General features: G+C 38.6%; 1 protein-coding gene across 2 annotated transcripts in view; it reads left to right on the top strand.

Annotated features, from left to right (window-relative positions):
* Positions 1–11,979, top strand: part of LOC111870586 — a 107,189-nt gene that overhangs the window by 61,232 nt on the left and 33,978 nt on the right. For both annotated transcript variants that reach the window (XM_033753905.1, XM_033753906.1), the window contains 5 exons: positions 251–445; positions 1,735–2,106; positions 6,181–6,402; positions 6,960–7,151; positions 9,822–10,028. In XM_033753905.1, coding sequence (XP_033609796.1) covers positions 251–445; positions 1,735–2,106; positions 6,181–6,402; positions 6,960–7,151; positions 9,822–10,028 — 1,188 coding nt within the window. The remainder of the gene's footprint in view (positions 1–250; positions 446–1,734; positions 2,107–6,180; positions 6,403–6,959; positions 7,152–9,821; positions 10,029–11,979) is intronic.

Genomic DNA, 11,979 nt, shown 5'->3' with positions numbered 1-11,979 from the left:
TTGTGCGATGGTCGCTGCATTTTGTAGCTTTTGTCTTTTTCTTTAAGGCAATCATTGTAACTTCTGTAAAGTCCTTGGGCCACTCTCCACTTTCATATATGGTGTTCATTAGTTTTGTCAGTGTTTTCAAACCACCTTCTCCCAGTAACTTGAGCACATCTCCAGGTACATCATCATCTCCTGTAGCCTTTCCCTTCCTCATTTCCTTGATAAAAGTTTGAATATTGAAAGTTTAAATATTTTGAAACAGTTCCACCTCAGCCTGAGTGCACATCAGATCTTGAATGTCCTGGAGACAAGTCATGCATCAATGAACGCTGTCAGGATCCATGCTTGGTAGCTAACCCATGCGGTTCTGGAGCGGAATGTAACACTATCCAGCACCGACCGGTGTGCAACTGCCCAGATGGTTGGGGTGGTAATCCACAAGTCCAGTGTTACAGACGTAAGTGAAATGAATTAATCTGAAATTGAAATTACCAGATTTGAATATTACATTGTATTGTACAGTTCCAACCTCACCTTATCCACTATTTTTGTGCCTTTAGTCATATCCCTTAGATGTCTGCCATTAAACTTTAATTAAAATTAGGCCAATGCCAATCCAAGACATAGCTGTTCCTTTACAAAAATAGGATGTAATTATAATGTCATCTCTCTTTTGTAAATGCATTAAATTTTTAAGTCCAAGAATTTGTTAACTAACATTATATCCAATCTAGACTAATTCTATTTCAGATTAACATAAAATGTATTACATATCAAGTAAAAATATGTACACTTGGTCACTGTTAATGAAATTCAACTGTACCATTGAAATTACAGTGACAGTATAAGGAGTGATGTAACTGTAAACTGCAAGAAAAGTCGGTTCATATAGTGAGCTTATGTTGCAGTACCACAGTATGGGCTGCTATATGTATCCTACTTCTTCCACTCCATGTCTATGATATTCTCATACTCAAATAAAACCCTAGTAATTTTTAATATTTATAAAATTATATATGGAACTGTCATATACCAGTCATTAAAAGTAATGCATATGAACTGGAAAGGTAGAATATGATACCCAGTATGTTGTATTGAAGTATCCTGTTGCACTTTGTATCCCAGTTTTAGGATTCTCACATCACCGTTTATGTGCAGCTCCATTCATATATTGAATTCACACTTTGAGGCTCTTTGCCTCTTCTTATCATTCATTTTACACTACATGTTTGGCCTAAATGGCCATCATCAGGCGTATAATGTTGTAGATGAAAACAGCTGCTCTGTTGTTACACTGTTGTATTTTGCGTTCTACAAGTAATGTAAAATGCTTAGAAAATCTTTTATAGATTATTTTTTATCATGGTTACTTCTGCTTGCACACATGTTGTGGGTCAGGTGTATGTTCTTTTGAGTGTTGTTTTCTTTCCTTTTTGCTGTGTGTAGCCATTTTGATAGCCAGTATATGGAATGGAAATTTTTCTTTTTACTACAATGACCAGAATGAATCAGGACCTAATCAACCTCCTATTCAATAAATGCCATGGACTCCTTTTCCAGGACTAATAGTGACTAGACTGAAACTTGCCACTCATCTCCATATTGCTATACTCCTTCATAACATGAAGCTTGAACACAGGACAAACACTGCCACTTTTTTCTGTCTACAGTTACATACAAAAATATATTTGTAAGATGGTAATAAAACCTCACTGAATTTTTTTTTTCTTTTTCTCTTCTGTACAGCGGAGTGTAAGGTAGATGCAGACTGTGTCTATGACAAGGCCTGTATCAATGGTAACTGCTTGAATCCTTGTACATATGGATCAGGAAGCCAGTGTGGGAAAGGGGCAGACTGTCATGTTCAGGCCCACCGAGCACAATGTGTGTGTCCTGCTGGCACACAAGGAAACCCTCTGCTTTCATGTATCTCTGTGGTGTGTCAGTATAATGAGGATTGCGCAGATGATGAAGCCTGTGACCGGCTCAATAGAGTATGTCGACTTGTCTGCGAAAGTGACACATGTGCCGATACAGCTGTTTGCATTGGCCGAGACCATCAACCAAAGTGCATTTGTCCACCTGGAACTACAGGCAATGCATACATCGAGTGCTCTGGTATGTTGATAATTTATTGATTATTAATAGAATGCAGTTGTCTGTCACAAGTGTATCTAATCATGTTGAATTTAGTGGCATAGTTCTCACACTTACACTTCATCCTGTTGTGACCATGTACACAATTTCTCTGAAAAATTTTCAAGATTTCTATTAGTAAACATAACTTTTTTTTTATTGCTAGTGGGGTGTGACTAAGTCCCTTGTAATGCGGCCACTTTTGGCCTATTGTACCAGCCTCAGATGGTAGGTGAGGGTGATTGTGGAGCAATTGGTGGAATGAAGATTTGCAGGGGAAACCGAAGTACTCGGAGAAAACCTGCCCCAGTGCCACTTTGTCCACCACAAATTCCATTTGACCAGACCCGGGATCGAACCCAGGCCACTGCGGTGGGAAGCCAGCGACTAACTGCTTGAGCTATGGCGCGGCCTAAACAAATCTTAGTATCAAAACACTGCTCTGTGTTTTAAATGTTACTACAGACTGACAATAATATCATGGTAATTCACTGAATCTCAGTAGCAGTTGCAGTTGGTGTATGTTGCTTCTTTTATTATCAGTAAAATTGGATTTGATGAAACATTGATTGGAATGTTTTTTCCTTACTTCCGCATCAAATGTAAGAGTCTGAATTAGGATATAATATCAAAGAATTCTAAGCAGAACTCATATAGCCTACTTTCCAATTCCATGGATTTGTGGTCCTACAGATGTATTACTATTGTTACTTTTGTTTTATTTCATCTTTTTAAAGACCTTATTACTTATGCGCATACTCTGTGTACATTGTATTTGTAAAATATAATCTCAAAATTTTCTTGCAAACTTTATTTTAAACATATTTTATAGGTATACCGTATATCCAAAAAGTATCTGACTTTATTTTTTTCCGCTGTAAGTAATGGCCAAAGGGGTGGGGAAACTGAGCGTAGCGGTAGAAGGGACTTTCATGCGCATGCGTGATTTTTTGCTGACTCGCAACAATGCTGGATGCGTCTGTGGCTGCCAGATAGTGAAGTGGTGTAACACGTGTTTGTCGCATTCTCGTTTTGCTCAAGATGACAGAACGCTTGGAGCAGCGATACTGCATTAAGTTTTGTCAGAAACTTGCGGATACCCAAGTGGAAACAATTCGCAAAATTCAGCAGGTTTTCGGCGATGATGCAATGGGTGTCACTCAAATTAAAGAGTGGCTCAACTGCTTTAAACACAGCCATATGTCGGCGGACAGTGAGCCGCATTCCAGGAGACTGTCAACGAGCTGAAATGCTGATGTCATTGAAAAAGTGTGGACACTGATCATGGAGGACCATCATTTGTCCATCCGTGAAGTTGCTGATGAGGTTGGGATGAGCAGATGTTCCGCAAACATAATTTTAACTGAGGATTGGGGCATGCGAAGAGTGGCGGCAAAATTTGTGCCCAAGCTACTTTCGCCAGAGCAGCAACAACTCCACCTTGAGATCGCACAGGACATGCTGGAGTGCGCCAACAGGGTTCCTGAGTTCCTGAATACTGTGATCACTGGTGACGAGTCATTGGTGTATGGATATGACCCGGAAACCAAGGTCCAGCTGTCACAATGGAAGCATACAACACCCCCGAGGCCCAAAAGAGCACGACACGTTTGTAGCAATGTGAAGGTGATACTGACTGTTTTTTTCGATTACCGGGGTGTTGTGCATCATGAGTACGCACCACTGGGCCAGACTGTCCATAAGGAGTACTATCAAGCAGTCCTCCGCCATCTTCGTGGTGCAGTTCGGTGCAAGAGACCAGAGGTGTGGGATGCATGCAACTGGCAGCTGCATCATGACAACGCCCCAGCTCATTCATCGCACCTGATCCAGGGTTTCCTGGCCAAGCATGGCATTCTGCAGGTTCGCCAGGCTCCCTGCTCACCTGACATGGTTCCTTGTGATTTCTGCTGTTCCTGAGATTGAAGGAACCGCTAAAAGGCTGCCATTTTGGCAGTGGCTAGGACATCATACAGAAGGTGACGGAACAGCTGAACGCCATTCCAAAATAAGCGTTGCAGAATTGCTTCCACCGATGGAAGGACCGCTGGGCTAAGTGTGTGGAGTCACAAGGGGCCTACTTTGAAGGCGATTAAGTACCACCCAGATACAGAACTTTTTTTTTCCCAGCCCAAGGTCGGATACTTTTTGGACAGAGTAGTATTTATGATCTATCGCTATATGAAATTTCACCTAACTTGAATACTTTATTACTTGTTTAATTACTGCCAGAAAACCAAAACTGAAAACAATTTTTTATAGCGGCCAAGTTAGTTTACATTTGATAAAAAGTTACCTTAATAGAATTGTATTTTTTCAAAGATCTCTTGCCTTGCCTCATTTCAGGACCACAAATAATTAAGTGGTGCTGCAGTCTCACAAGTTTGTATGTTGTCATGGATGCCAGAAAGGGGGGGGTGCAGCCAGGCATATGCCCCTCTCCCCTCAATTTCTAGAAAAGACCAAAAGAAAAAGAAGGAAATATAGCAACTATTAATACAAAAATTGACAATTTTCTTTTATCCTGAATACTTGAAGACAATAAGTAAAACTAGTCTTGAAAAGCTTGAACATAAGTTTTGTAAGCAAATTTTCTGGCACCTCCCTCCCAGGGATAAATTCTATCAACTCCATGGACATACACCTTATTGCTATTTCTGATTATAGGAATTTATACCGTGTGACACAGAGGCATACAGTGGTATAAGGTTCATGTGAAGTTTTGTGAAAATTTATTACCTGTTTCAAAAGTTAAACTTGGGGGGGGGGACAGTCACATTAGAGAGACACATATGCACTCAGCATGATGAACTCATTAGCTTATAATTTCTCCCTTAAGGAGTGAAAGTAAGCTAAAAATAATCCCAATATATCTTTAGAGTTTTACATAAACTAACATTTAACTTATGGAAATAGCCCTTCTTGAGAAACCAGCAGTGACTTGGCTGGTCAAAAAGTTCCCTTGCAGGTTTATTGCAATGTTCTCATGAGGCAGTATAATCTAGCCTGCACATTTATGTCATTAAGCTCCATTTCAGTATTATGCCATTTATGCCTAGATCTCAGTTTGTTGACATAAACAACTAACTTTCATGGAGCTGAACTCTTCTTGAGAAGCTGCCAGCTGTGCAGCTACTCAAGGATTTCCCAGCATTTTATGGAACCCAAATTCATTACCATGTTCACAAAAGTCCTCCAATGGTCCCTATCCTGGGCCAAATCAATTCAGTCCATACCACCCCATCCTATCTTTCTAAGATTCATTTTAATATTGCCCACCAAGCTTCATCTTGGTCATCCTAGTGGTCTCTTTCCTACTGGCTTTCCCACCAATGTCCTATATGCATTCCTCTTCTCCCCATCCATGTTACATGCCCTACCAATCTAATCCTCTTTGGCTGGATCATTCTACGTAATTATACTTGTTGAAGATCACAATTTATGAAGCTCCTCACTGTGCCCTTTTCTCCAACCTCCTATCAATTCATCCCTCTTTGGTCCAGATATTCTCTTTAGCACCATGTTCTCAAACACACTTTGTCAGTGTTTGTCTCCTAATGTCAGAGACCACGTTTCACACCCATACAGAATCACAGGCAAAATTATAGTTTTGTGTATTCTAATTTTTTCATTATTAGATGGCAGACAAGAGGACAAAAGATTCTGGATTGAATGATAGCAAGCATTACCCAAATTCAGTCTCCTCTCTTAATTTTCTCATGAATCTAATTTTTATTTTTTACTGTTTGTCACAAATATATGAACTGTGCCACATTTTCAGAGGATCTGTTAGCTATTTTTACATCATGAATTTGCCCTGCATTCTGGTGATGAGGCAGCAATATATACTTGGTTTTCTCTGTGTTTATTTCTAGATCAATCTCAGAACTTAAATGCTATTATAAAATATAACTATATTTATTTAATTGTACAATACTTTATTCAGATTTGTGGATTGTAATGAAAATTGCAGTTCTGAGGTGTTTCCCTTCATTTACAAAATAGTAAATTCAACTTAAATTTGAAATTATATTGTTAACTTCATGATCATTTCAGGTCCAAGAATTCCAGAACCACAACCAGAATGTACACAGGATGCTGAATGCCCATCACAGCTGGCTTGTATCAGCTCTCATTGCCAGAATCCTTGCACAGTGGCAAATGTGTGCTCACCAGATCAAGAGTGTCGTGTTCTTGACACCCTCCCCCTCCGTACTGTCATGTGTCAGTGTCCTCCAGACACCATTGCTGACAGCAGTGGACGTTGCAAGCCAATTGGTGAGTATCAGTCAAATTGCATTTCACAATTTTGGAATAATTCTTTCCTATCTGTATATCATTTAAATAGTTTAGATATCAGAAAGGATCCAGAACCAAAAGAACTGAGCAAATTAGTTTTCTGGTAACATATCAGTTTTTATTTAATTAATATGACAGTATGATACATTTTCCTTCAGCTGTATGCCTTTCCTCCTGAAGTGTTTAGGAACTCTAAGAATGCAGTCAGAAGAAATAGTGATGGTTTCTTTGCCAGAGGTGACAAATTTCTTATTCTGGTGAAATTTGATGTCTGGACAAGTTTTATATAGTTTAAGTGAAAGGATACCTTCTGAGAGAAATATTTTCTTTGAATTATGTGTTATACAATTTCATGTCAATTAAATCAAACACAGCAGGTAAACCTATTAAAGGAAACTAGAAATTAATAAACTTTTCAGTTTAACTAGCCAGAGAGATTCTGTTACATAAATACCTATGTGAGTACTTGAATCACATCTTTCTTTAAACAAATGTACTGATAAAATATGAATTTAATTCTGTTTTCCCTTCAACAGTGCAAAAACAGCCACAGTGCACATTGGATTCGGACTGCAATGACTCTGATAAATGCATACATAGCCACTGTGTGGAAGCATGTCAGGTGGATTTATGTGGAGTAAATGCCCTCTGCAACTCTCATGGTCATCGTGCAGTATGCTCATGTCCACCAGGATATGAAGGCAACCCACACATTGAATGCAATAAAGGTACAAATCTCCATTGTGAATGTAATAATTATTAATTCCATTCTCACTCCCAAGTGTGCTTGTGGGTATCTGCATCCTCAGCTCTGAATAACTGATTTTCGGATTTATACAATGAATTATACGTGTATATATTGTCACGTGTTTCCTAGGCAATGCGACAAGAAAATTTACGTGGGTCTCGGATTTGGACGAACATTTATTGGACAATCCCACTTTACACTCACAGATACAATTAGTCACACTTATATAACGTCCTTGGACATTTTCTCTTCAGTTTTGTACCCTCTCACACTGCTGATCTTAGGGAAGTGTCTTCTGCTCTGCTCAGAGCTCAACTGTCCTTAGCTCTCATCAGATATGAACTCTCCTGGTCTCTTGTTGGATATGAACTGTTACATCCTGCACTTGGGCTGGATAGGGAACACCTTGTTGAAGGGTTAATTTCGCCTGCTGCTATGCCATGAATCTCTTGTTGCCACAGGAATGCGTGTCTGCCTCAAACAATTCGTTACAAATAATGGTGGAAACCCCACTGTTAGACTTTCATCTCCGGGGCAATGATTTCCTAGGAACTGCTTGCCATTAACTAGTGATGGACGTCTTATAGTCAGGCTTTCAGGCAGCACACCACAATATTGAAAAATATAAAACTAGAAAGAGTAAGTAGCTTGAAAGACATGATTATAATAAAATGTACTGACAGTCAAGGGTCGTGTCCTCCTTGTATACATCATTTTGTAATAAAATATGAGAATACAGGGTGTCACACAATAATGTTCCCACATTGAAACTGTATGCACATATATTGTTTGGTGTAGCGGCCTCCGTAGTCTAGAGGCAACGGTCCAACCTCATGACTCGTGGTACGCGGGTTCAAACCCGGCGGAGGTCGTCGAATTTTTAAGGGCGGAAAAATTCAGGGAACAAGTCCTCCTGGAGGGACTTTAAGCCGTGGGTCCCGTGTCGTAGCTTTACGGCATGTAAAAGAACCTCATATCTCCTAAGGAGATCACTGAGCCAAATTCAAGGATGTTTCCCACCCAACAAATAGTCTCTAACACCTTTGATAGATGGGGGAAGCATTATAGATACTGCCAAGCTAGTGGAGGCCGAACTTGCTGGCTCGGTCGGGACTGATGGTACAGACCAATATCGGTAGGATATAGAGACTGGTAGAATATCATAGAGGGAAGCACAATGGACCAATACTGGTCTAAGTGCATGGGGAAACCCACCCTCTCCAATAACTAACTAACTATTGTTTGGTGTTGTAGATTGTTTTTGGGTGCAGGCATTCTATACATCTTCAATAAGAATGGCTTGGTGATATTTTTGTCATTTTATTGGACTTTTTGGAATAGCTCACATGGTTTTTAATGCAAGACAACATTATTTGGAATTCACTGTTTTGAGCAGAAGTATGTCCAAATCACATTGTTGTAGGAAAATTTTTAAAAGATTGAGAGACTGAAGTTTTCACAAAATCATATGTATCTGTATGTGTATGTAGGCTTACACAGGTATGACTTGTTATGTGACAGTATATAATGATATATAATTTGGTACCTTCCTCTATAAAAGTAATAGCAAAATTTGTGGCTAAAAATATGGAAACAGGAATTATTGAATAAAATACTTAATTATAAGTTAAATTCCTCTTTTGATATTTCAGAAGTTTAGTTTTTTTCATGAAATTAAAAGAATATGTATTGTCCTCTCCATGTCACATCTGAGTACAGCTTCTTTCTTTCTAGGCAAGCAATGTTCTATGCATTTGCTTATATATAAGTGTTACGAATTGGTTGCTACGGGGGTGGGGGATCCTAATGGGCCGGGTAAGCCATTACTGCCCGTCTCAGTTTACACATAATACAATTGCGTTTATTGCTGGTATAATATAAATAAAATACAGTGGACCTAGTGGAAGGTCCTCACTACCCCAGTCCACTCCGGAGGGGCCCAAACTCTTCCGTTCCACCGTATCCTTTTTTATTTGGTGGAAGTTACTTTGGCAAGGTAGGGGGGCCTCCCCTACCTGAGTGGGGTCAAACAGCTCGGTAAGCCTGTATTCCGTTACTTACCGCCCTTTGGGCCCAAGTTCGAAACCCCCCCCCCTTTTTCTGCAGGCGGTAGGGGGTGGACCGCGGATACAGGGCTGCCAAGCGTCTCCCAAGGCAGTGTTGCCAGATCCCCGACGCTTTCCCAACGTAGTTTCGGCCAGAGCGTCAGGCTCGTAACATAAGTAAAGTAAAGTAAGAAAAGGTATCCCTGTAACAGGCCGTGGAGGCCCATAGGGTTGTGAAGTGTTGAGATACCCACATTTTCTAGATAATCGGAACATAGATGGTGGCAAGGTTGTTAGCCCTACACACAGGCTGCCCTTTACCCCCAAGAATATTCCTGGTACTCATTTCTGTTAGAGGCTGAGTCGACCCCAGGGCCATAGTGTGGCTGGAAGAATTAGGTAAATTGGAAGAAATCTAAAGACCTCATCGGGACTTGAACCCTTGACCTTCTGGCTTGTAGCATAGTGCCTCAACCAACTACACTACCACGTGCCCCATTTGCTTATATATATATATAAATGATATGTTTATGTGCAGTTCAATGAACATTTATTTATTATTTATGTGTTTAAGTTTATAATATTCTTTTTGCTTTGCATTGCAGTGCATATACCACCTTTCACACCACCCGAATGTTATTTTGACACTGATTGTGCAAAGGATCGGAGCTGTGTGAATCAAATATGCTTGAACCCATGTATTGTGGGTAACCCTTGTGCTAGTGGAGCATTCTGTCATGTCCAGGATCATACTCCAAAATGCAGATGCCCTGCTGGTTATGAAGGCAATCCAAGGATTGAATGCAGGCCACGTAAGTTCTAATTACTATATTAGGATCCTAATGTTCTAATGTTAAGTGAAAAATTATGCTCAAAGCCAGAAATTGAGCTCTTCCCCCACTATTAATAGCTTTCTGTCAGACTCATTCACTTATTTATATGTGTTCTATAAATACATACGTATTTTAACTATAGTATCAACTTTACCTTAACTTTTAATGTCCTAAGTTCACATGTCAGTACACTGAAAAGTACAGTTGTTGTGGCCAAAGTACACATATTTGTGCAATTAAACACCTCAATAAAAGCACATGCACCATTCTAAATAATTATTTTTAAATATAGTAAAATTCAATATTAAGCAATATGAGTATATACAAGCTTCACATCGCCCTCCCCCCAGCATCTGAGTCAAATAACTGAAGAGTGTAGCAAAAATGTGAATCTTAGAGAATAGCAAAATAAAGCTTTTAGTGGTTCCAGATGTTTCACAACACCAAAGACAATGGATATATGTCAAGTGTTACTAGAAAGAATGATTTTATAATGCTGAAACACTTTGTGAGAAAGCAGAGAACTTTTTATACCATACACATCACAAAAAGTGTAACTTTTCTCCTAAATATTTTCAAATCTTATGTTACAATATGTGACATTATGTTCTTTTCTAATAAAAACAAGGCTAATTCCATTCCTTTGTCATAAAAATTGTATTTGATGCAGAATTTTTAATAAAGTGTTTTAAAGCATTTAAATGCCCAAGAGCAGTCCGACATTTAGGCTCCGTCTAGCTTGCCTTGCCACCATTTAAAAAGTCTGGCATTTAAAGGTTAAACATTACTTCAAATAAAACTTGAACTTATTACTTATTTTTATCCACTAAGCCTTAAGAATTATGTACACTCTGTGAAACACAAATCAGGCTTGCTGCATATTATTGGCAGAAGAAGAAACCAGGTCCATCTTACATACCATATTTTAAAAAAATATTATATCATATTGAAGAAATACATTGTAACATAAAATTTTTATTTCTTTGTGTTTTACAAATTTTGTTATGAAATATTTCCTTTGGTCTAGAGAACATTGAGCAGCATATTTTTAGAATTTAACCTAGCTTTTAAGCAAAGCTCTCATATCAAATTTAAATGTGTAAATATAGTATGATATACATTAAGAAATCGAATTTTGTGTTTCATATGAACTGACATTTTCAATTTTCTGGGGTGGACCAAAATTAAACCTTACTAATAGACTGCATTATCTATATATCCACTCCCCCTGTGTCTTCATAGCATAGTGCTAAAGAAGTTAAGCACATGAACAACTTTACCTTAATAGATTTTAATAAGGCCAGCAATCTTAAATATTATGATATCTGTTCAGTTAGAGTGGAACTATCTCACATTAAGGGTTGTGTCAAGATTATTGACATGGAACTTCAAACATGAAATCAGAGACATAGAATTACTGGGTTTTTTGGACTTTTTCCATTCTCCAGTATTCTAGAAAATAGAAAACAGAAATTGGATCTGTTTCTGTCCTCAAGTGTGAGGGGGGGGGAAGGAACCTACTCAGTTGAACCCCTTAGTAAGAGCCCACGTTAATTGAGTAGGTGTCTTCNTTAAAAAATTACGTTTTCTGTTTTCTAGAATACTGGACCCAGTAATTCCATGTGTTCTACACCATTGTCACAACCCTTTAGAATGAAAGCAAAGAGTTCTGTACTCAAAACTGTTTGCATATCCATAAGCCATTATATCATACTGTTACCATGGCAAAAGAAAGTTTTTATTTCTCCTTCACAGTTCTTCAGTAAAGAATATGAGTTCAGATCATCTTTGTCTCCTAAACAGGAAATATATTTTGTTTTATTAGGTTAGAATTGAAACTTTCCAGTCTTCCAGTCTTGTTTATTGGTGAGGCTTATTAGAATTGAGAAACTTATTCCTGATCTGATTATAATGTTAATGCTGTGTTTTG

The sequence above is a fragment of the Cryptotermes secundus genome, unplaced genomic scaffold (genome assembly GCF_002891405.2).
Source record: "Cryptotermes secundus unplaced genomic scaffold, Csec_1.0 scaffold248, whole genome shotgun sequence".
Lineage (NCBI taxonomy): Eukaryota > Metazoa > Arthropoda > Insecta > Blattodea > Kalotermitidae > Cryptotermes > Cryptotermes secundus.
This window is presented reverse-complemented; position numbering and strand designations above follow the sequence as displayed.